General features: G+C 34.6%; 2 protein-coding genes and 1 long non-coding RNA gene across 11 annotated transcripts; 2 read left to right on the top strand and 1 right to left on the bottom strand.

Moving 5' to 3' along the window:
- Window positions 1-1,855: 1,855 nt before the first annotated feature.
- Window positions 1,856-20,339, bottom strand: LOC128892981 (paired amphipathic helix protein Sin3a). 4 transcript variants are annotated; one of them, XM_054153664.1, is made up of 18 exons: window positions 20,206-20,339; window positions 16,505-16,797; window positions 15,859-16,032; window positions 15,571-15,723; window positions 15,149-15,480; window positions 14,825-15,062; window positions 14,494-14,748; window positions 13,990-14,406; window positions 13,452-13,903; window positions 12,896-13,370; window positions 12,579-12,825; window positions 12,125-12,496; window positions 11,866-12,035; window positions 11,546-11,740; window positions 11,089-11,367; window positions 5,888-6,039; window positions 5,592-5,802; window positions 1,856-5,512 (listed from the first exon to the last, which is right to left on the bottom strand). In XM_054153664.1, the coding sequence occupies exons 2-18, from the start codon at window positions 16,775-16,777 to the stop codon at window positions 5,261-5,263; spliced, it is 4,647 nt and encodes a 1,548-aa protein (XP_054009639.1). In that variant the 5' UTR covers window positions 16,778-16,797; window positions 20,206-20,339; the 3' UTR covers window positions 1,856-5,260. The 4 variants fall into 4 exon arrangements, 3 of the variants coding, with proteins under 3 accessions (XP_054009639.1, XP_054009642.1, XP_054009641.1); XM_054153667.1 differs by having other exon boundaries at window positions 11,158-11,367; XM_054153666.1 differs by having other exon boundaries at window positions 13,990-14,391.
- LOC128892983 (uncharacterized) lies at window positions 17,484-19,221 on the top strand. The gene is made up of 2 exons (XR_008461234.1): window positions 17,484-17,608; window positions 18,077-19,221. It is a non-coding gene; the product is annotated as an uncharacterized LOC128892983 (long non-coding RNA).
- Window positions 20,340-21,078: 739 nt separating the features above from the next.
- LOC128892982 (mitochondrial tRNA-specific 2-thiouridylase 1) lies at window positions 21,079-25,125 on the top strand. Of its 6 annotated transcripts, XM_054153673.1 has the most exons (9): window positions 21,091-21,229; window positions 21,541-21,637; window positions 23,221-23,441; window positions 23,523-23,688; window positions 23,765-23,949; window positions 24,052-24,278; window positions 24,341-24,508; window positions 24,574-24,801; window positions 24,889-25,125. In XM_054153673.1, exons 3-9 carry the CDS (start codon window positions 23,366-23,368, stop codon window positions 25,039-25,041), a joined length of 1,203 nt encoding a protein of 400 aa, XP_054009648.1. In that variant the 5' UTR covers window positions 21,091-21,229; window positions 21,541-21,637; window positions 23,221-23,365; the 3' UTR covers window positions 25,042-25,125. The 6 variants fall into 6 exon arrangements, with proteins under 6 accessions (XP_054009647.1, XP_054009648.1, XP_054009643.1 ...); XM_054153672.1 differs by lacking the exon at window positions 21,541-21,637 and having other exon boundaries at window positions 21,079-21,229; XM_054153668.1 differs by lacking the exons at window positions 21,091-21,229; window positions 21,541-21,637 and adding an exon at window positions 22,603-22,744.
- The last annotated feature ends 465 nt before the right edge of the window (window positions 25,126-25,590 follow it).

The following is a 25,590-nucleotide window of genomic DNA, read 5'->3' as shown; positions in this document are numbered from 1 at the left end:
TGATGTCGATCAGCGTTCCCTCCAAAACTATCTCTGCCGAAAGTCAATACCAATTGATATTTGCATAGATTCAATTACCTTTTGGTTAATATTTTGATATCGAATAACTTGAGTCATTAATATACAGGGTGTTCCAAAAATGTTGCAACCCCTTGTCGGGGTTTTCCGTTAATATCTCCTCTACGAAGCCTCGGACAACATTTTCACTAAGGAAAAAGTTGTTTGAAATCACCTCCCGAACCACCCCCTTCAAGGTGTTGCAACATTTTTGGAACACCCTGTATATCGTATCAGCCTTGGCACCTTTCTTTTTTTCTCGTAAAACGTTTTCTTAAAGAACAAGCTTCGAAATTTCGCACTCGACTACAATTTAACCTACGCGACAACAGCGCCACGCGAACACGAGTCACGTGACGGTATTTCAATCTAGACTCGACCTTTCTCGAAGACCAGAATTATTATGTTAAGTTAATTAAGTATATGCTCTCGGAGTAATGAATCGGTATTCGTTCGTTTATATTTAAGAGTTTTCACCGAATTTTTAGTATTAGGACACAGATCGAATGAAAATCGAGCGATGTTGTTCGGACAAAGGGTACCGGGGCCTCGAAACGCATGCGCGAGACTTTCAGAACGAATCATTTTGGCATAGAATGATTGTGTTTGATCTGATTTTATCTGAAGACTTATACAGAGAGCCAGTTCGAGCAGATTTTACTTCCCTGAAATTCTACAAAATTAGAATTAATTAACATCTTCGAATAGTAACAGATTTGCTAGCAAAAATTATTTTGCAGAATGAACATGCGAAAAGAAAGTAATGAATTCGTATATACTAATTAGATAAATACGGGAATAAATATGATAAAAATGATGGTCCTTAAAGTTTGAGAACTATTTTATACACGTACTGCGTTGGTATTTTTGCGTAGCTCTTCTTCCTCGGTTGATAGTAAAATTATGAAAACCACGTATGTACTTTGAGCAATTGTTTTAAGTAGAATATCGATAACCCAATACGAGAAAAAGTCTGTTTCTATTCATACGAGTGAAATATATGCTCGAATTGACTCTGTATCAGAGTTGGGAAACTTTGATTCTGAACGAAGAATGAAGCTCACCTAACTCTGTTCTAATATACGTCTTTATTTACTAATTAGTGGGAATTTCAATCATAATTTGATGTAGAAGCGTGCTTAATCCTATTATCTATCGTTTTTAATCAATTTTTAGTGTTAAGTTTTATTAAAATTATAAGATTTACCTTGAGATCAGAATGCCAGCCTTCGAACGACGCCACACTAACTCGGCGAATGAGCGGCAACACATTGTTGCCAACCAAGCGAAAGTCTCGCTGTAAGGCGCGATTATTCAAATCGTTCAAATCATGAATAGAACCTTTTCGAACTTCAACTCCGCTGAAATCAATCGGAAAATGAATAACACAAACTAATCGCGAACTGATTTGCTGTCGTTCTACATAAACAAGACGCACGGAGCAAACCCGTAAGTTAACAGAAATTTAACATACAATTCATTATAAAGTAATCAAGTAGTGACTGACATGTTAGACTTTTTTTCATGAACGTATACAAGAAAAGTTTTGAATTTAGCTTATTAAAATCTTTTTAGACTTAATTCTTCTTATTAAAAGGTAATTTGTAACCTCTTTTATGCTTAAATTGTAATCGTTTGTATAAGTTTAGCTACTTCGTTATTTTAAAGGCGAATAAAATAAGTAAATGAAACGAAATCTGAAAGGATTCAAGTTTCTATCAAATCTTTGATAAGAATTTAAACATTCGTATTCGTATTCATAAGATATTCTGCTTCGATAAGTAAATAGGAAATCGCATTTTAAATTCCTGACAGAAATACGCACCACTCGTATCTTTAGAAAAGTATAATTATCGCGAAATTTAATTTCTGCAAATACCCACGCATCGTTCACTTACATGATACACGATGACTGTCTAATTCGATTTTCAAAAACACTTGTCGAAGAACGATTTCTATAATCGATAGCAAATGAACTTCGACGCAAATACGCCGAATAACATTCGAATCTGAAAACTTGGATTAAAAATAACGATCCTTGTCGTCGAAGTTCATTCTTGAATGACAATTAATTACCTTAAGTTAATATACACCTTAGAATTACTCAAGATGGTGTAAACGTAGCAAAGTTAGTTACAGTATTTTGATAAGGCACAATCCACAATTTTGTACTTAACGGAGGAAATTCTTTCGAAGCATAATCGATTATTTATAACGTCTTGAAAGCAATAGTAATGTACCTATATCATTCACTCATTACATAACATCATACTACAATTTTTATTCAAAGGCCAAAGAGGTCCCTACTCCAGTTAATATTTAGTCGAATGTTTTACGTTTCAATGATATACTACACCGTTTTGCAATTGCTTTTCAATAATTATAAAATGTTTTATGATTTAAAAATTTTCCAATTGCATTACATTAGATATACATGAAACCGTAAAATAGGAAAGTGATTATATAGAAACGTTTTTCTACACGTTTGCAGTTTTGATTGTTATGATCTGCATTACCAAACAAACGTAGTTTATATTCATAATTTTTGTTTTTGCATTTTCTCTTTCATATATTTTACTAATTGAAATAATTTCTACTTTTTAAAAATGTGTAACACTAACATCTTGAAAATTGCACTTGATTTCTACTATAAATAATTTGAACAATTAATAAGATTCTAAATGCTATCGAGGTTTTAAGGAAGCGTGTAGAAAATAGTACAGGCAATGTATTCGTATGCAGTATTTCACTTAATATTTAATACACAGGAAGGGTAAATTATCTATAGTTGTACAACGATTATCGATGTTATCATTTTTAATAAAAGTAAGTGATGTTGCAGAAAACATTGTTGTATTCTCTGTGTCTTCGTTCCTTGTTCCATCAACCATTCACCTACCTCAATCAGTCGTTTACTGTGACCTGAAAACGCAAAATCAATAAAATAGAACAACCGTAATATTAATGGTTTATTAATATTAATAATGATTTGTGCAAAATATATCAACATTAAATTATTATCTCGAGTAATAAAATTGCCTGTACATTCACTTTTGATACACGGACATACACTTTTAAAATTAGCAATTTCTTCGTAAAATACACTATTATTAATAGTCACAAATAGTCGAGCATCGGAAGACCGCGTCTCTCCTTTCTTTCTTCGGCTTTTGATAAGATACACATGTTAATGTACAACTACAGTATATTGCATAACTGAGCGGCACAGTGTACTTATGTGCGTGTAAAAATGTGTATGTGTAACAGCATCTTTTTCAAAATTATACGCAGAAACGGAGACGCCAAGACTTCAACGAAATCTATATTATTAGGATAAGAATGTATTTAACCGCTTTATGCATACATTGTTATCCGGCAATATTATTTCATACCTTACTTTGTCTGAATATCTTGGATGTCGACAGATTTAATGAAACGAAATTGTTTGGTGTTTTCGGATGTAGCAACTGCTTCCAGTCTGAATATTACACGGGAATTATTTTCTTTTATTACCACGCACGAACTTCTGTTCAGTTACTTCATTTTTTTACAGTAGTTTCACAAACAGAGAATTTAACATTGAAAATATCGACAATATAAAAAATTGAATTTTTGCCAGGTTCGTGTGTATATATATATGTATATGTAAATATAGATATATAGATATATATATATATATCTTTTATAGCGATATACAATTAAAAGTGAGTCAGTAAAAAATATATACTTAAGATAATAAGAATAACATAAAATTACAACTCGAGCCATGTACCTCGTGCGTGGTGAATCAATACTTTTGTCAATTATCATCGCACTTTAATGTCATCACCTTTGCACTGTACAGGAACACTACTATAATATTCATTTTACAATTTTTTTACCAAATAGCCTAAAGATCAGGTAAAAAATAAGGCCTAATGTTTATCCCAGTTCATATGTGTATATATACATATGCACTCAATTATCGTACACCCATACATACAAGCACTTACATACATACAAGCATGTATTTATACATACCATTTATGTATAATGAAGTTTAGAAGAGAAGAGAGGCTTCGAATCGTAATCATATCATCCGTAAGAAAATAAGAGAAATAAGTTATTAAAAACTTTGAACAGAAAATATTTTACATATATATATATATATAAAGTTTGTTTTTTTATATATATATATAAAGTATTTCGTATAATAGTTTCCAAAATTAAAAAACATCAACGAAATCTATTGTATCGATGCTACTCGAAAGGACTTCTGAAGACCTTTGATCAGTTAAAGAAACAGTTTTAGCCAATTTATATTGATCCATTCTATTAAACGTTTAATTTATTACTGCCACAGTTATCTATAAATAAGAGGACATACCTGCAATAATAAAACATAGGACATGCCTGAGTTTGAATACGTTCAAGTGTTATACGTTATGTAATATTTCGATGATGATCATATAAGTCTATAAAAATACAATACTGAATGAAATAAAATTGGCTGAATCTGCAATGCACTTACAAACGACCGTTATATTAAGATAGAATAGTTTTCCTAAATCGTTTAAGATTAAAGTATCAAAAGTTTTATTTTAACTTTACTCTCTTATATAAAACCCTACTTGAAGAATCTCTATCTAACGTGATGGAAAAATAATTATCGCGGAAAAGAACATTACGTTTAAATATCTTACATTACCTGATCACAAGCTTGTCCGTAATACATTTGGAAACATCGCCCATTTCAATCATGTTCCGTTCAATTCATCAATTTAATATCTTACATTCAAAAAACTTTTCAAACCGTATTAGATAAATAACAATTTAAGGAATCAGCGATATTTCCATTTGCATCTTATTAATCATACCTGTACAGTAAACGAACCAAATTTTGTATAATTCGAATGCAATGAGTGTAGTACACAATATATAGACGATTTCTCATACTCCTCGTTCCTTGTTTCTTAACGACCATTTCTATACCTTCTCCGCTCACGATGAACTTCATTGACAAAATAAGACGTTCTTATTCTTAGTAGTTCATGCGCGAAACGTAGATCGAGAATCAGTCTTCATTTTGCCCTCAAATCGTAATAGACCTCTCTTAACTAATTATCAACAGAAAGTATCCGCGAATACGAGATTATCGAAATGAGCTCTCGGTAATAATTATATATTCTCAAAGAATAGTAAAGAAATTATAAGAGATGTAAGATTATACACATGGTTCCGTTAAAAGGTCGGATTGCAAGCGTTCTACACGATAACGATTGTATTGTCGGTAAGGTGATCTAGTTTGGTCATTATCCGTGATCACTCGTGTCTTATGAGGGATTAAGTTTTCGTAACGTCCCATTAACCAATCCTGACATAACCGATGCTGAATGTCCGCCACGTTTTTGGACGCCCAAGACGCATGCCATTGATGGAACTTTGAGTTCAAACGTTTCGTCACAGCTGGATGACACTACATATAAGAAATACTAGTATAAGTATCTGTTTAATTTCGTTGAGAATAAATAAAAAGTTACAATCGTGAGACGTACCTCTCTGGCACGGCTGAATGAATTTTGTTTATAAAGGAATGCTTCCTTACTAGCAACATAAAGCATTTGGTAACTGTTAGGATTAAATCTGCATTGTGTTTCATCGGAATTGATGATATCAGATGTATCACCGGAGTCTGCTAATCTTAAACCAGGAGGTCGTTTTAGAAGTGCATCTACAGGGTCCAGTGCTTTGTCTTTGTCGGTTGATCTAGAAGGAAAGAAAGTCATTAGCAAGATACATTTACAAACAAACATTTAAATACATTTATAAACAAGTTGAAAAAAATAATTACTCTGCTCCTTTCTCAGGATGATTAGCATTAGGTATGGTTGCTGACATCATTCTTGTAGCTTTCTTCCTCCACTGTCTAACATTACGATACAGAAATACGGGTTTACGTCCTGCCAAGATTCTGCCTAAAGAACTCCAACCATTTCCATCCATCTACAACAATCATTTTATGTTAATTTTTCTAAAATGTTGACTATAGAAATGTAGATATTCGTATCTAAGTCTTAATAGCATTATTCACTTCACTACAGTAGGTAATTAGTACTAACAATAACTTTAATATACTTAATGTAAGAATTCTCTTATCAAAGCACAATTGTAAAGTAATTTTATTAGAATATTGTGCACGTTGCTTTTTATGCTTTTAAGCATCATTTCATGCTTTTCTTGAAGTAATAACAATTAAATAAATTTGTTAACCAATAGCAATAAAATTTAGATAAAATAAAAGTAAATGGTAAAAACAGTCGATCACAATAATATTTTACTTTTCTACATAAACAAATAGATTCATGTAAAATTATATCTTCAAAGAAAAATGAATAGTTATTCCTTTTTGGTCCTATTATCTTCACTTTTCTGTTTGATGTTTTCTGTCTTTTTTTGTTTTTTAAGTTACTTGCCATTATGTGATTGTCATTACACGCTGACACATACTTAATCACATACATATCAATGAAGTTGTATTCTATAAATAAAATTTACCAGTAATTAACTCGGAGAAATGTGGATAGGTCAAAGGATATGTTTTAAAGATGAATTGAAAAATGTTAATATTTATGCAGGGAATTTTATGCACAAAAAGCAATAATCGGAAGTAAGTCATATTCGGAATGATAAGTGCAACAAAACAGATTGTCTATTATTTTATTATATCTTCTTATATTATTGATACTATATGAATGACTATTAAAATTCATTAACAAATTGAATATCACGTAATCTTTCTTAACAGCATATAATGAAGCCTTTACTAATAAATCCAACTAAATTCAGTGACAGTACCAATAATATTTAGCAATAATAAAACATTTTTTTCTATTATGTTATACGAATGAAATTAATGCAAAGCATAAGATAAAGTGAAAAAAAAACGTGTGTAAAATAACATTTCCAGTTCAATTTACGATATATCTACATTCATAGATGATGAATGAACTTTTGTGGACCGAAAACATAACAAAAGAGACAAAGTATTAACATAATTTTAGTTAAACTATTCAACAAGTTCAAACTATGAACTTTGCTATTTTAAAATACAGATGTGTTAGAAAAGAGATATATTACTCTTAATATTTATCACCGTTCAATACTCGGCACGCATAATATAATATTGAAATAATAAGCAGAACAAATCGAAGCTAAATAAGATAATATTTAAAATAAAAATCAGATGAGGATAAACAAAAATGTCAACATTTGAATTAAATGTTTATGATTATCAAGTATTTAAATATAATGTTAAAAACATTTCTTTTTTTTGTAAACAATACAGGCAAAGAACTTCTTATAAAAAATGAATATCATTGGAGAATCAAAGTAATAAATTTAGTGGTACAAAATGATGTTAGACAATAATGTTTAAAAGCATTGTTCATGTATTTCAATATCTCTCTTCTATACAATATTATTGTTATCTATTATTATATGTATATTCATTCATATACAGATTACAGTTACAAAATATATATATATATGTCTTATATATATATAGAGTTTAAAATTCACTGCGTAAAGTGAAAACGGAGATATGAGCTTATAACAATCACATAAAATCTGTTTGCAGATACGACTTCATAGTCTCAATGAAACTATATTACAAATGTCACAGTAACGTTTAAATCAGATTATTTGTGGCAACAATTACATATATGTATATCGTCAAATTAATAAAATTTGTGCCACGTTGTCTAATAAAAACGTATTAAACTGTTAAATAAACGAAAAATATATAAATACACGTACATAATACGTGTAAACTCTTTCTCTATATATATAGCGCTTAAAATTCCGTGATGCAGAGCCTTGTCAGAAAATGCATGTTTACATTTTGTACAAAATACGAAGATATATTCAATGAGGAAACAACATTGCAAACACTGCATCTGAAAATCCACTCTTGTCACAAAAGTATGTATACTGTACAAAAACACTATGGCTGAGAAAATTAATAATACCTATTGCTCATAAAACATACAAAACATATATCTCGACATCAAACAATAAAACTAGTAGAGTTACTAGCGTTTTGTTAAAAAGAAATCCTAATGCGATTTTTAAACATGATAAAGTTAAAAGCACGTTAACTATGAAACTGATAAGCTTATCGAAACCTAGGAAAAACAGAACAATCGTTTGATAAAAATTACTCTTCAAATGTCAAGACTGAGCTAAACACGAACAAATGTCGAAATGTATCGAAAAGTAACAATTCTTATTACTGCATTGTGAAATTATTAATACTTTCTAAAGAACTGTACTATTTCGAAGAAAAGAATATAATTACACGAATGAAAATTCATTGGAGCATCGAAAGGACCTTCTTGTGCAAAAGCAATAGCAGCAACCGAGAGAGCTAAAACTGTGAAACCTTTGGCAAATATTTGAACAGGGGATATCAACGCTTCATACTGTTACGTTTTTCGATGAAAGCTGCGTATTAATTAAAAGATACAAGTGATCTTCTATTTACATGCTACACCATATAATCTTTGCTTCACTACTTATATATTAATATATACACAGCAAAGAATTATCATACACACGTATTTCACAATGGCGCAACAGTTAAGCCAGGAACACACTTGGTCCACGCCATGATACACTATTTCCAGTTTAAATTCAAGCTAGAACCAATGCATACTGTATTTTGTTGCGTGCAACAGCACGACGTATCATACTATATTCTTGCAACCAATAAATTTGATCCTAAGAATGTAGTATAATATATTGCATCAACAGCTAATTTTATAGATCAAAGTGCTCTAAACAGGCTTCAGTCCTAGCGTTAAAATTCATCGTTGACCATTTTAAGGAGTAATCTCTAATGTCTAAAAAATACACAATTTCAATGTTTCGTAAACGTACCCTAATTTAAAGATAGGGACGAGAAATTTTCCATGCTTCTTTCAATAATTTCCACTGAGGACCTTAACAGGATTCCTTTGGATGTCTTTGAAAAACATCCAAAATGTAATATGTCGTATTCTGCGTCTTCTTTTCGCATTCGTTTTTTTTGACAGTTACTCCGGCATATTAGAGGTTTTGCAGTGACAAATTTTTGTTTAGTTGGAGTGAGACGAGTGACAGAATATGCCACAATACTGCACGACGTGAAGTGGCGTGGAAGTAATGTGTTCACGAGTCAATATCCATATTTCCTTCCCAAAGGCTTCACTAATCTTTGAATATGATAGCGAATGGTGGAATTTTACAAGTTAGTGATGCACACTACCAGTCGACCTAAGTTGCGTATCAAAACATATGTACAAATTTATATCAAATATTTACAATCTTTAAATTCTATTTCATTTATAAATTCTAGGAATTACGATCTTATCTAGTATAATAATAGTAAGATGAAAATGAAATAAACAGTAAGAATTGACCAATATCAAATGTTATGTTTTAAGTTAACATTTTACATTCGTTATGGCACTACTCGGATGACTTCATTTGTGTATGCCGTGTCCCCTTCCTGTTTTGTACATTTGCAAATGTGTTACATATTTGTCACTAGTTTTCATCCCACAGCTACGTCTTGTTCTAAATATTCAACTTTCTGTTTCTAAAGAAACGTAAAGTGGGCAAGTACGGTGATAGTACGATAATGGACAATACATTAATGTATACATGAAATTTTCCTTGTTCACTTTTCGTTGACCCGATTATTTTTATGTACGATGACAAGTTTACTGAAAGTCATGTCACTGACATGAAAGTAAACCATTTTTAAAAAATAAATATTTAATTTTTCAAGCTTTCAAAGCTTATGTACTTTCATACGATCATTTACAAAACTCACTTCAAACAAAAACATGGAACAAACAAAAACGTTATTAGATAACTATGAGACAAATATAAATATAAAATTTAAAAAAAACAAAATATAGAATTTTTTATACATAAATTTAGACATCGTGCGTTTTTCTCCATACCATAAAAAAATTAAATACCTTTCAACCCTAAACTCATAAAAAAGACTCGAATAAAAGATCCCACAGAAAATAAAATCCCTGCAGAATAATTACGTGAAGAAATACGTCAACCTAAAAGTTATTCACATCATAACAAACGAGGAAGCAAAGCAATTACAGAGAATTGATGGATAGTATTAGCGATAATATAGCACGTTTATGAATACTGTTAACAATCTCCTGCGTTTGAAATTTGAAAAAATTGCTATTCAGATGTCGTTGTTCTATTTAAAATTCATAGAATGTTGAAATATAATTTATAATTTATCGTATAACGTTTAACGGTGTTATTGCAACACACCAAAAGTACGAGCGAATATATATAGAATAAAGAATGGGTATTCGTTTTGTAAGTGCACTATGCAAAATTTTACTTAATTTACAGCACCACGTTGGACGCACTGAGATGGAAATCATGTCTCTCTTATCTCCTTAAATATTATGAAAATAAATATATGACCTTCCGTTATCTTTTTTTGCGTTTAAAAGAATATTAGTTCATTTTACTTATGTATACAAAGATCTGCGACTTCTATGCAACGACAAGTATGAACCAGTGCTCTGACCCCATTCGCATAATAAAGCGTCGGTGATAGTAGACCATATACGATCATATAGCTTCCTCGTATTAGCAAACAACCGAGATTTATATATATATATATATATAAATATATATATGATACAATAATATATATTTATACACACATATGCTGCAACGTTCGTTCCTAAAAATATTTTCTACTTTTAAGGAAGTCAACAAAGATTCTCTTGAAGACTGATTTCTGGAAAGAGTGTCTGACTGCGATTAAAACGTTTACGCACGAATACCTCTGCATTAATACAATCACACGAAATAATAGAAGAAAGTTTTGTAAAACTTTCATTCTTTGGGACACTAGTTGTACACTAAATGGCAACAGTACAACTCCAATCACAGACATCAAATACGAATGAACGTAAACTGCAACGGTGGCAATGATTATGAAAAGGGATGTGGATCCTATACCTTCTTGCTAATGTCAGTGTTCTTGCGCTTTCTGCCCCTCCCCCCCCTTGCTGCCTGGTCGTTACTCACAGGATGATTGGTTGTTGGCTCATTGTCTGTTAAGGTAGGGGTGTCTTTCGGGCTAGTCTGTCCAGCTGGAGCAGAAAACCTCTCAACATATGTAGACCATTTTTCAGACACTGTAACTCCTTCCCTTTCTCTTTCCCTACAACTGTTGTCCATCGCCTCATCACCCTCTGTATCCAATAATTCCATTGTCATTTTGCAGTCCTTTTTGTACTGTAACAATGAAAAACGACACATTTTGTCACGCCTATGTCACACCGTTAGCTGTAATTGAATAATATATTTTGAATGGAACATTAACGCGCGGTAGATTTACGATAAAAAGTATCGTAACGGTAAGTCCGATTAAAAGGTAAAGATAACTCTGGGAAAGGGTTAGTATTAAACTTACTATGTATATTTTAAAGCAGTTTTCATCCGCCATGGCTTTCTCAGCTTTACGTTGATACGCCATTTCTGCACCAAGTCTCATGTACGCAGTAGCACACAAACCACCGGCACCACTATTTTCTTTTGGTTGACGCTGCTCCCGTTGAAACAGTTCCATACACTGCTGGCATATAGGATCCGAAACCAAATGCTGCAACTGAATGTATCATATTGCTTGTTTACGACTTGAAGAATTGTGTTGTGTACAATATTTTTATTCGATAATAAAATTGTATTAGTATTCCTAGATGCATTCTAAAATATTAACACCCATGTACTTACTTGTCTTACAGCATACGTTACAACCTTGTCCAACGTGAAGGCAATATATGCGTGAATACCGAACATTTCTCGCAAGGTGTCTTCATATGCGGTGCTCTCCATATTACCGTCTAGGACATTTTTAACCATATCCAAGAATGCGGGATAATAGTCCTCAATTTCGATTTCATCTGCATCAGACACACGATCATGTTAAATTGCAATGAAATACACTTTGTATTGTTAGTTGCATGAACAAGACGATTGTTTGCTTACTCACTTTTAGGTTTTAATCTTAAAGCGACGGCTGTACTCTCCTTGCGTTGCTGCTTGTATCGTGATTCCTCTTCTGCGAGAGCGACAGCCCTCTCATACATTTTTGTCAACCTCTCACACAAAATGTGATGTAACCTCAAAAAGAGGTACCAATTGTTACTCCCCATGAAAAGCGTGTACGCTTCTTCAGGATCGTTCGACAGGGCATGGATGGGTAATTTTACATCGGGTTCGGTTTTAATCGACGTGGAAGACGGAATCGGAGAGACCGGCGCTTTATTCCTGTTAGCTTGAAGACCACCACCCAACGGAGAGGTATTCATTGTTACTGATTGAGAATTGCTACACGCTGCTACACTCATGTCTTCTTTTTCATCTATTACGATAACGCAAATGAAATACATCAGTGTCTCTTACCAAAATGTTGAAATTTTGTTCATTAGTAAAACTCTACTCACCATCTTCGTCCCTTTCATCGTCGCTAAGTTCCTGGCGTGGATGAAAGAAAAGGTCAGGTATAAAATGTTTCAATAAAAGCTTTATTCGTTGTTTGTCTTCTTTGTGTATAGCTGTTTGACGTTTTACGTGATGAATAAGAAGGTTAGCAGCATCATCTAAAACAGATTTATCTTTATAGGGTAATACAAGATGTGGGCCGCTATTGTTTTGACCGTCCCCGTTGCCATCGTCGACTTGTTCGTGTCTCTGTAATATAAATAAATATTTAGTAAGAAGAAAATGAAATTTATACACGAAATAAAATAAGGTTACGAACCTCATCATATAACGTTTCAATCTCGTTAAATAAACTTTTAGACCTTAGCGCTTTCACGTCATTTTGCTTAAAATTGATACCCTGATGATCAAGGGATTTTAAGTAGTACTTTTCGTTTTGTTCTCTCCAAATTTTATTAAAGCCTTTCTGTGCCTCCCGCCACTCTTCCTCTTTACTCTTTAGTCGTCGAAGAACCACCGGTACCGCTACCACTGGATTTTTCTTAAGACCGTCTATGATATCGGCAGCTTTATCGCCGTATATCCTCTTCAGGGCCCTTTGATGAATTGTAGGAGAACAACCACCAAGACAATCGTCAAGCTTGAATTTCTGAATTTCCTCTTGACTCATTCTACTCATTTTCTTGTGGACACCTTCAAGAACTCTAATCGTCGACGCGTTTGTTTCTATCACACCATCCAATTCGAATCGTTCATCCTCGCAACGATAAATGAATTCTTCGTATTGAGTTTTTCTAAAAATCAAATTCAAGGATCAAATTTGCCGTGCTAATCGAACGCAAATAGTGTAAAAAAATGATTTAAAATATACAAACCTCGATGTTACGAATGTGCTGTCTTCTGACCAAGTTGGAAATGAAACCCATGTATCATTAAGAACTTCTTTACACAACTGCGTTCTTCCGGTACACTTTGGTTGAACATATGACTTTGGTAACGCGCAATATGACGCTCCCAGACGTTTACACGCTGTATAATCGATTTCCATGGCCAAATCGCCTTGCGGTCGTTCTTGGTGACTCCGTACAACATTATTTGGTAGCGCTTCGACACTTAAATTGCTCCCTGTGTTTGCTGTAGCGGTAGTAGAAGAGTCAGGTAGATGACCCAAGAAATCCTTAAACCAGCGTAAAAGCTCCGGAAAGCGACCGAGAAATGGCGTTATCAACTGTACCAGTTCAGACTTGGAAACTATCTCCTGGTTGAAAAGAACCAAACACCTTAGAAAATTTTCATACACTTCCTGAGACCTCAGTGCTTTGCGAACCTAAACAAAGTTGTGTGTATTTTTATGAGATGTACAGACCAGTTTGAAGAACACTACTACAATAATTCTAAATTCGGAATACTGACCTTGTCGAAGAAAGCATAGTCATTCAAACTTCCGTATTTCCCAGCTTCTGCTATAGTAACGCATTCACGCATAGAGGATACTTTATGTTTCTTCAACGGGGGTGGGCCGTGCTGTATGTGATGAGAGTTTCCGGCTGTTACCGAAGGCGTGAACGATGGACTTCTTTTTAATTGTCCTGTATTGTGGCCAAATTTCTGCACACTATTAATATCTCGTACGCCCGATCTGTCACGTTCTCGTTCACGATCTCTGTGATCGCGACTTTCACGTTCTATTGTACCAGTGCCACTCGACTCACGCAGTTCTCTCGAAATGTTTCCCGAATTATTATAAGGTGCCTTAGGTCCCAATGGTTTTTTAACGATTGTTGTGTGATCGTTAACTGTAGCAGTCTTGTTACTCTGAAACATAACAGACTAATACCAATGAGAATTTGCTGATGCACGAGCAAAAATGAATTTTTCATTTGTATGTATAGTTAATATTCGCTATATGCGACTCACCAGTGAGCTCTGTTGATTAGTGGCGTCTGGCAAGAATTGTCCAAACTCGGCAAGCAAATCTTCTTGATTTTCAAACAACTTTGCAACTTGACTGTAAACTTCTGCTTCTGTTAAGTGCTTTGCTCCGCCGGTTGCACCGGACCCACTTGTGCCACCCATATGTCCAGATTCTTTTAAATTCCGCTGTTCTTTCTGATAAGTATGCAAAATTTCTAAAAATCTTTTATACTTGTCTGGTTGGCCTTGAAATCGATTCTACAATTTAGAAAGATTTAGGTAAAAATAGTTCCATTTCACGTCTTGATATATATTTTTATAATTAGATACAAACCTTGATTTTATTAACATAATTGATTGCATGGTTAAATTCAACTGGTTGACTCTGTTGAGTTTGCCCGGTAGTTGGTATGCCATCTTGTGCTTGGCTTAACGCTTGACTCACAGCCTGAGCTTGTGCCGCGCTAACATGTGAATTATTGTATGTCTGTACCGGTGGTGGTGATGGTGCATGTACTGTTAAACTGTTGTTGGAAATATTGTTTGCCAACGAGTGATGTATATTCCCAGAACTGTTTTTAAATGAAACCATCAATCGGTTATTTACTTGGTTGCTAAAAGAAATTAAAAAGTAACATATGGAACAGCGATATCTTACCCTTGCATTATTTGCAAAACTGGGGGCGCTTTAGCTGGTTGTGTCGGTGGACTTGCAACAGGAGGCGAACCAACATTTACTGTGCAATGATGTTGCGACAAGGTAGCAGTATGCGTTGCTGTAGGACTCGGCATACTGACCGATACTTGAAACGCGTATCCTTGTTCATTTGCCTGTACTTCTATTTTATATCCCGGTGGAAGAAATGTGTTGAAACCAACAATAAGTTCAGGATGTCCTTTGAATAAATGGCTCACTCGTGTTATAACTCCGGGCGTATCTATACTTTGTGATTTGAACTCTTTCATAATATCTAAGAAGTCATTATACACCTACAAATAAGCACGGATTTTGATTACTACAATATCGCTTAACGAAATAAACTCTGAATATCATTGATATGCAAATTATTATAAATGTACCTGCGGTTGATCGCTAAATTTGTACTTGACTTGATCTAAGTAAGACAATGCATCTTCTACTTTTAATCTCTGAAATTGTTGGGACCCGCTTCCACCACCTAGGCTGGTGCCTGGTGGGGTTGAAGCTAGTGGTGTTACATTGCCAGAATGGACCTACAATGGGAACAAGAAAATCTTTATGTAACATCCTTTACAGTTGAATAAAAACACAAGATTTTATTAACTATATATATATATACATCTACGCGTATAAAATTTAGAATGTCTTAATATTCATGTGATATAAACCTTATGCCTAATTGTTGGCTGTTGCTGGCTATGAACTTGACTTTGCGTTCCTGGTGTAGGTTGCTGAGAACCCATACTATGGTTATTCCCACCACCTATCCCACTATGCAATCCTCCACCAGTATTTACACTGCTACTGCTACATGTAGAAGTAAGTCCTGCAGATCCACTTCCCTAAAAAAAATACGTAACACTTACAAAACATTTTCATGCAATAATTATTTATCTTTTAATTACGTTTCCGTGTACAAATGTGTAATATTGTTAAAAAATCTTCATAACTACAAATAAATATAATTATAAAGTAAATTTAACGAAAATTCAAGAATGATGAATCTTATATATAAAAATATTTAAAATTTTGTATCTTGTATGTAACTGTACATCATAGGGAAACAAATTTATTAACGCGGCAATTACAAAAACGTAACGCGCGGATAATGGTCGCTTTTAAGCGGATTAATTTCATTCGGTCTCGCATTCAGCTGTATTCGTACTTCATAAAAGACAATTATCAACAATATTTCCATTAAATATATTACATATATATTTATTGTTTTAGATAGTGAAAGTTCAAAAATAAAAAAGTGACTAGTGACCACTAGTTCCTAGTGATAGCTGTTGTTATTATAGATAGATAACGTACCTTAATGGGGGACGGAGCCGCGGTCGGTACAACAATTGCTCCAGTATATTGCTGTTGAGCTTGGGCAGTTCCAAATTGTATGCTTCCCGGCATTTCTTTCGAAGTAACTGATCGAACTGCTTGGCCAGGTACAACAACGCCTATTCCACTGCTTGAATGGTACTCTAAACCACCTCCTCCGCCACCTAAGCCACTTCCTGCACTCACTGACGAGTGCTTTAATGTTGCTGCTGCTGGTGATGCTACTTCGTCCAGCCCGCGAACGCGTTTCATCGCAGATCACATTGGAAATGCTACAAATCGAGAGACGATGTCGCTCAGACACGTTTTTTTCACGTCATTAATTCTCGCGATGTTTAACCCTTCGATTTGCTACTGACGGTTAAAAAACGTTCAATCGAAGCAGAGTGCATGCAGTGGACGCCTATAGGCGTCTAAGCGGATACGATTAAGAAATACTGCTGCATACTACGTACGTTAAACGTTCAAGGATCATAAGGGAACGCTGAGATTTACACACCTCAGAACAGTGATGGGCAAAACCCTAGGCTTCGAATAAATCTGAAGTTTACCGATATGTTTGTCTCGTTTCTTTCTTTGGAAAATTTTCCTCAGAATTATGTCAAACTTTGCTCGGAAAGGTATTTTTAAATGATTGGCGCCAATACTCCCCACTTTGACGTGTACACGTTTACACACGGATGACAACGTAGATAAAACGTTTCCAAAGCAACTTTTAATATCATTGGGATTTTAGATATTGTTTGAAATTTATTCAAAGTCATTGTTCATAATTTGTTGTCATCGCTAACAATAGCGGTTATTCGAGATATATTTTTTTTAAATTTAAATTACGCGCGCATCATGCCAAATAAAAGAAAAATAAAACCCTAGGGATATGCGAGTGACCCTCTGTTTTGAGAGTTGCGAGCAAAACTGGGGAGTAATATTGTAGAGGTTGGTGTCCCCACCCAAAAATATTTTGTGAAGGGCAAGCCTCGACGATTCTCCTGTCAGCATCGAAAGGGTTATTATCGTATTTATATAAAATAATTGTTGTCTGGTAGGCGATCGTAAACAACAAGCTCTGCAATATCATTCTCGGTATGTTTGGCGCGCCTCGAGCGGACGGAAGAGCTCGTACAAGCTTCGAAAGCGTTCAGTATTGTTTCGTTTACGGTGATAAAATGACGCGATCGACGATGCATCCGCAATACGCGAGCCAAAGCGTACATAAATACGTTTGTAAGCGCGCCGAAATGTAACCTTCGATGGGAACACTGTAATAACAGTTTCGATTTTTCTTTTTTCTTTTACATTTTCTGAGAAAGATATACTCCTAAAGTTGTATTTAATTTGAAGGAAAATGTACGAGTTTGCAAAGATTTACGTATAAAGCGTGGAAATATTAAATGCGTTCTTCTCAAAACTCCGGTGAACATATCGAAAATCCAATTGGCTACGAATTGTAATACATTGTTCAAATTATAAATATCTAAATGCGAACGTACACATCTAATATAATTTTCAATCATCGTATACTTCATGGAAATGCTAAATTCTTTATTTCAGACTAACCCATGCAGAGAAACCCACAGGGCCGTACGATAGCGTGTAATAAGGGGCGCCTCGCTGAACTTTATATACTTCCGTCTTTTTTTGTATTTTTAAAAAATGTATTAAAACTTCCTATAAATGTGAAGAAATAAAACTACATTGGACATTTAAAAAAAGAATTGATTTGTTTTTTAAAATGACATTCCGAAAGATACTCTTCTTTTCGGTCCGTTATCGTAATGTTCCTTTTTAAATTGTGCGAAATAACCTCTTACGAATTGATATTAATTTAGAAAACTGTCCCAGAATTTTGAAAGCACCGCGTCGAGAGTTCCGTGTGACAGGCACACACAACGAAACCGAAGCAGCGAGAGCACTTTCCCGTAACTTCATGCGTAGAAGAAACGTATCGTCTAAAGAGATGTGGTAGAGAATGGAAAAATCGACGAAAAGGTAAAAGTTTCACACGGTTTCTGTAAAAGAAGCTCATTAAGTTACAAAATGCGAATATTCCCTCGCATTTCGTTCGATTAGCACTTGTCTCGATGTGCGATTGTATTCCACGAAATTGATTCCGCACTTCGGACAATATAACCCATTACAAATATATCGTTCGATATTGCAATTCAATTTAGATCGATTTAACGTAATTCAAACTGAAATTTTTCGCTCGATTTTATAGTTATTAATAATTGAATTACTCATACCTGTAACTGCTATATATATTGCATAATATTAAACGCTGAAAATGCACGTGGTTATGTTTTTTGATTTATATGGATCTAAAATGTAATTGTAAAGAATACATGGTAAGTTGAATATTAGCACACGTTCAAAGAAATAACTTTTATCGTGTTTCAGACGATATAACCTCACATAAAATGATGCTGTATTTTAATATGTATAATTATATGTATATATCATTGTATATGTATGTATCTGTATATAATTTTTATAATCGTCTGTATTAATGAATACATACTTTAAATGTAATACACCTATGTTCATATAATGAGTTCATATAATGGTTACTCCTGCATATCTTCGCTTACCACACTGCTGTACGGATGCTTTTATATTGTACTTTTCAATGACTTTATAATTAAATAAGTGAAACTATGGTGTATAAATATATGCATAATAAAAAGATGTAACATGTACTCAAAGCTTTGTAGAAACTGATTCTTAACTTTACTTGCGTTCTGTTCAATGTTTGATTTTGCTTTTACAAATGACACAGAAATGATCTCGTAAGGTTACTTGTACTTACATAAAAACAAATCCCATTATTAATACTTATTATTTGAATCTATAAACACGTTAGTTAACTTTATTTAAGTAAGTAAACTTAACTGCAAAGAAAACATGTTCTTATATTTGCATCTATACTTAGATGTATAGAAATATAACTGAAATATTTGACTTGTTATTTTGTGCTCAATTCATAGGACTTTTGACATCATTGTCTTACAATGTTTACTTTATCACTATGAAAATAAGAAATGGGGCGTAACAAAGAACATGCAAGAAGTATCCAAAACATGTTAACTACCTCTTATTGGAAAATTTATTACCGCGGGTTACTTATCTATAATTGAAAATAGAGGTATCTTTGATTAGAATGATATAAAGTGATAGAGAATAAATCTGCCAAATGAAAGGTATGCTGTAATTCAAAAATATATTAATTACAACACTTTGCTTCTATATTCGCATAGCACATCTTCCTAATTTGATACTTGATATTTCTTGCTTTATAATACAGAGAATAAGCCATATAACTTTTTTTTACAAACTGAATTCTGAAGTCTAAATTGAATATTAGGAAAAGAATACGTTAACATAGGATCAACTTGGTGTTGATTTTGAAAGTTTAGAGTCGGATGTATTCTAGAAAGTTGAAGCTGTGCAAAGGGTTGAAGAAAGTCATAAATAATGACGTTGGTACGATATTTAGCTTGTAGAACTTGCGAAGCTTGTTAAACTGAAACAGAGCAGCTAATGAATCGTGCAAAGAATGGAAAAAGTTAAACGAATACTTTGTATCGAATACTCCAAGTTTTGAGAGAGGCTACATGACTTCGATGTTTGTTCGAAGAAATCACACTCTATATGCAGCAACGAAATATAAGAGGTAGACATACCAATTTCCATCTGAAAAGAAGCTGAACGTTCTTGCACCAGTGAATTTCGAGGGAAGTTGTCCAGAAGCAAGTGGTCGAGGTGAAATGGTCGATCGCGACGAAAGTAATATTCTTCCACGAGGAGATACGGCCGTTGGTGGAATTTCTTTCTTCGTAAAATTTCAATCGCAGTATCGGTGCTCGCGAAGGGGAATTCTCGCTGGGACAGAGACGAAATAGAGCCGGTAAAGCCCAGCTGCACGGACGCGTTACTGGCCGTCCCGTGAAGTCGTCGAAGCGAGGTTTGTCAGTGTTGCACGTTTCCAAACACTTCCCGGCCCTCGACGTTACGCAATATTCCACGTAAATACATAACACATTTTCCCGAGAGCTCCAGTGAAAAATTATTCGTCCTGCGGTGCTCCTTTTACAAAGGAGCCACCTCGAGTACCCGAAGCACTTGTACCACCTCTTCACCCGTCGTAATCGGTCTATTCCAGTTCGTATAAACTGACTTTTCGCACAAAAGCTTCGGCTCCGTTGTTTTTTCACGACCAAAAAATCGACGAAGCCTTAACGGGCCGGTCGGTCTGGTCGCGACAGGAATTCACTATGCTCTCGCGAATCTCCCTCTCAGAACCATCGAAATCTCGTCGTGTGAGTAAACAAACTTAGTAAAATGCACATTTTCGCGAGTACTTCAATGGATTACCGCACTTTTTTAAGGGAAAAAAGGCAAATGCGAAAGGCATACTCGCACTCTCGAGGTACAAGGCAAACTATTGGATTTTGTATGGCAAACAAGGAACTGACTGGTCGTATAGCGGGATGAGGAAGGTGGAGGGGATCGCGCAGGACCGTATTCATCCGCTAAGCGTCTCTGTTACCAACCACTCGGGTACCTCCTGCAAAGCGTACACCGTGCCACGCACAGCTCTTGCCGAGACTCGAGACTTCTCTTCGAACTTTCCATTAATTGTGCATCGATTATTCTTCGATACTTTTTCCACGTATTCTTGGATAAAGGTGCACCACTCACTTTTAGGTAACTCGAAATACACGGAATCGCTCGGAATGTAATAGCCACGGCAAAATCCTCTTCGAACACATTAACGCGACAACTACGCACGCATGGATTTGTTAGAATTGCATTTTTCTACGGCTATATCGTTTCACCACGCTTTTCAGTCGATCGAGTGACAGTTCACGTTTCAGAAAATAAATTCAATTCGCATGTTTCTTTTTATTTATTATTATTCATTTTTCAGCGTTCCCGCAATAAGTCGCGTTCGTTTACGTGAAAACGAGTTAAAATTTAAGATAAAGAGTGCTTAAAAAAAAATTTAATATCTATAGATATAAATACTTTGGGGAAAAAAATGCAGACGGATACTCTCGAATAACGTACTGCCAAAGTTTTGGTCAAGCCACTTCTCCACGACACGAACTTTCCGTAAGTCACGTTAATAGTTGTAGACCGATTAATAACTATAAAACCTCACACTACGCGAGTTCTGTTCGCTCGGACGGTATTGTAATTCACACAACATATGGAATTTTAATTACGCCGTGGAACACGACGATTTAACGCAAATCGAGCGGGACGTAGAATTTCGTATAAACTCGCATAGCGCGAAAATATTTTGTATCGGTGTGGAAGGTGAAAAAAGAAACGAAGAAGAAACATAGCCAGAAAGCGTGATATATACGAAATCGCACGAAACACTATTTCGAACGTTTGTTTTCATATGTAATTTCGTTCCTTCGAATTTCGATTCGGTACACCTTTCTCGAGCAAGTCCGATCGTTTCCGATAATTTACACAAAGGAGCCTATTACTAAGCATCTTCGAAGGAACGTTGCATCGCGTCGATGAAATTGGAGGATTGCGTGGTGCCTAATGTGACGGTAGTGAATACAGCCCTGAAAATTGTGGCGGCGAAGCCGCCAAGAGGCGCGCGCAGTCCACGAAATATCCGAGCGTTTCCCCGCGGCCGACATGTTCGCGCGGCCAACAGCTGTTCCGAAAGGCGAGCGAACTCCCCATCGTAATCTGGGTCATGGAAACTGCGCAAAATGGGTTGCACTTGCACCGAAAACGCGCATTTCTTCGAAAATCGCCGGATCGCCTCGGGAATTTCGCCTAATCCTATGGACGGAACCAGCACGCGATACGTTGCCGTCCGCACTATAAATTGCCATTCGAAGTATGCAACCTCCTCCGAGCAGCCGTTGCATATCTGTCAACGTGCTTGACTGGTTCCCGACGAGAGAGCCGTGCGTGGATTGGCCGAGAATTTTCGGACATCGACCTACGCGCGAGCCTCGAACGTGCTAATCGCAGGATGCGTGGAGACGATATTTCGTCGTATACACCACGTGCACGCTCGTGAAAAAATCCCGTCTAACGTCTCTCGATCAGTACTTTTTACGCGGGATCTTTTATCGAACCGTCATAGACCCGATTCTCTCTTTGACGCTGTACGAAGTCGGGCACAGGGCGCAGCCCACGTGAAACGTAATCTATTGAATATATTCACGACACCACGTGATTGATTCGGTATTTTCTTTTAACCTTTACAATACTCGTAAATTTTGTAAGTTCTTTCAGAAATGCTATTATCGCTGTTGTGCACGGCCACCAATCGATACACACGCGATTCCGGTTAAAACGACGTCAGGCAAACGATGAATTTTGATTTTTACGAGAAACTTTTTATGCGACCGTTCCCGTGGCGTGCTGGAACACTTATTAACGTTGAACCTACTTGTTTTTCGAAAATTGTTGTTGAATCGATGTAAAATACTTTCTAATAAACGCTTTTTTTTATCCCCGAATCACATAAATAAGCAATAAAATCATTCTTTTTTTAATAATGCTATTCAATTCCTTAAATCACACGAATTATTCGATAAACTTCAATAATGATGCTTAAATACTACATATCGGATAATTATTTCTAAAGTATTAAATTTGATCATATGAACATATGTACTGATTATATGTATTCATATTACATATAATTTGTTTTATAGATTCTATGGTATACTTTCTTATATTAACAAACCATGATCTGAATCAAGGTGACATACATACATCTTGATAAACCCTGGCCAAAAAATATATTCTAAACATTAAGGATATGATATTGTATATCTAGATAAACAAATTTGTCCAAGAATGTTCAAGAAAGTGATTGTAGGCATTTCTGGTGGAGTTGATAGTGCTGTAGCTGCACTTTTGTTGAAAAACAAAGGTAATTTGAGAGTGTTGAAGAATTTAGTACTACATATCAATTAATAATGTTATTGGAATATTAAAACCAGAATTATCAAAGGATTCAATGTTACTGGAGTATTTATGAAAAATTGGGACATTGCCGATGAAACAGGAAAATGTTCTGTCGAAGAAGATCAAGAACATGCCCAATGGGTGTGCAATAAACTAAAGATTCCTCTTGTAGAAGTCAATTTTGTAAAGGAATATTGGAACAATGTGTTCAGGTATTTATTGAATAAATAAGTTCATAGGTACTTGTAGACCTTTTAAGTAATATCTTAACACTTTTGTCTTTTCTAGTTACTTGATAGATCATTATGAGAAGGGATATACGCCAAATCCTGATATTCTATGTAACAAATGTATTAAATTTGACAAATTTTTTCATTTTGCACGTACTGAACTTCAAGCTGATGCTATTGCAACTGGACACTATGTCAAAACCAGTTTTGGTCCATACCTTGAACATTTTAAACCAGACACCAGTAAGTATGACAACTTTTTATGTATCTATATTACAGATGTGTAACGAATACATATTCTACAGTTGCAAATATAATTTGTAACGTTATTTTTAATATTTTTAGATGTTTGTTTATTTAGGGTACAAGACAAGAAGAAAGATCAGACTTTTTTCTTGTGTCAAGTACCACAGATACCATTACGATACTCTATGTTTCCTCTTGGAGAACACTTGAAAAGTAATGTTAAACAAATTGCCCTAGAAGCTGGATTGGATGTAGTTGCCCATAAAAAGGAAAGCATGGGCATATGTTTTGTGGGGAAACGAGATTTTCAGAGTTTCATATCTGAGGTACATAATGACTAAATGTTGTTAGCCTAATTGTGTATTACTTTATTTTGTAAAATTTATAGTATATATCTGACAAGCCTGGGGTCTTTATAGACTTGCATAATGGTACCGAAGTTGGAACACATGTAGGCTTTCATCATTGGACTGTAGGTCAGCGAATCAAAATTCCAGGTTGTTTAAAGGCATTCTTTGTGTACAAGAAGATTCCTGAAACAAATGCTATACTTGTAGTACGTACGAAAAATTAAGTATATAGATTCATGAGCAGGTTAATATTATTTATTAATGCCCATAGGTACAAGGAACGGATCATCCGGCACTCTATTCTGATTTAGTGGTAACAGGAACTCCTCATTGGATATCTGAAAAACCACAAGAACTTAATAGTTATTCCAAAATATTAGGTTGTGACTTTCGTTTTCAACATGCGGATTCTACGATACCCTGTTTAATTCATCAAACTATAAATGATCAACTAGTAATTCGACTTAGCAAACCTTTAAGAGCTCTTACAGAGGGTCAGGTACAGTTTCTTTTTTTTATGTTAACTTAGATTACTTTGCCATAATACTTAATAAATAATATTTGGTATTCTTGTTGTATACTTCAGTTTGCTGTTTTATATAATGGTGAAGAGTGTTTAGGTAGCGCTCAGATTATACGTGTTGGTCCATCATACTATGTTCTTGATAAAGAAGTGAGACAAGAATATAAGCAAATGGATGATACAAACGAAGAACAAATTGTACATGCAGTTGTCTGATGAATAATATTCCACAGCAAGATATTGTAAAATACACTGTGTTGTAATTTTTATTAGTGAAAAATAAACTATTCCGAAAAATTACGATACTATTTTTATTCCTTTTCCCTAATTTTTTGGATATCCTTCATAAATCTTACGATACATTAGAACAAATAGATACAATTTTATCTGAATTTAAACTAAATTATGCCAGTAAATGTATTATAATTGCCTATAAAATATACCGAAAAAACAGTAGACCATCAGTAACTTGAAATTAGAACAAAAAGACTTTTCATTTTTGCGACGGAATACTTGGTTAAAATGTTTCGTCATTATAGAAACATCAAAGTAAAATCATATTGGTAATACAATTGAAAGTTCCGATATTGAAATTTCCTTTTGGAGTATCATACGTTTATCAAGGTCTACGTTGAACGATAATGATGACCCCCGAAGAGAAACTTTATGGATGTAACATAGTATATTGGAACTTGCCGAATCATGAAGATCATTTTAACAGGAGAAAAAGACGATCTAACGGTGAGTTAATCTTCGAATCTAATT

The sequence above is a fragment of the Hylaeus anthracinus genome, unplaced genomic scaffold (genome assembly GCF_026225885.1).
Source record: "Hylaeus anthracinus isolate JK02 unplaced genomic scaffold, UHH_iyHylAnth1.0_haploid 2, whole genome shotgun sequence".
In the NCBI taxonomy this organism is placed as follows: domain Eukaryota; kingdom Metazoa; phylum Arthropoda; class Insecta; order Hymenoptera; family Colletidae; genus Hylaeus; species Hylaeus anthracinus.
This window is presented reverse-complemented; position numbering and strand designations above follow the sequence as displayed.

Coding starts and splice junctions, on each gene's coding strand:
- LOC128892981 (XM_054153664.1), bottom strand. CDS start 16,777: ATGAAACGCGTTCGCGGGCTGGACGAAGTAGCATCACCAGCAGCAGCA. Junction 15,724..15,858: donor AGCCAACAATTAGGCATAAG/GTTTATATCACA, acceptor TTCCCATTGTAG/GTCCATTCTGGCAATGTAAC. Junction 15,063..15,148: donor GTTTTGCAAATAATGCAAGG/GTAAGATATCGC, acceptor ATTTAAAAACAG/TTCTGGGAATATACATCACT.
- LOC128892982 (XM_054153672.1), top strand. CDS start 23,366: ATGTTCAAGAAAGTGATTGTAGGCATTTCTGGTGGAGTTGATAGTGCT. Junction 24,509..24,573: donor AAACAAATGCTATACTTGTA/GTACGTACGAAA, acceptor TAATGCCCATAG/GTACAAGGAACGGATCATCC. Junction 24,802..24,888: donor GAGCTCTTACAGAGGGTCAG/GTACAGTTTCTT, acceptor TGTATACTTCAG/TTTGCTGTTTTATATAATGG.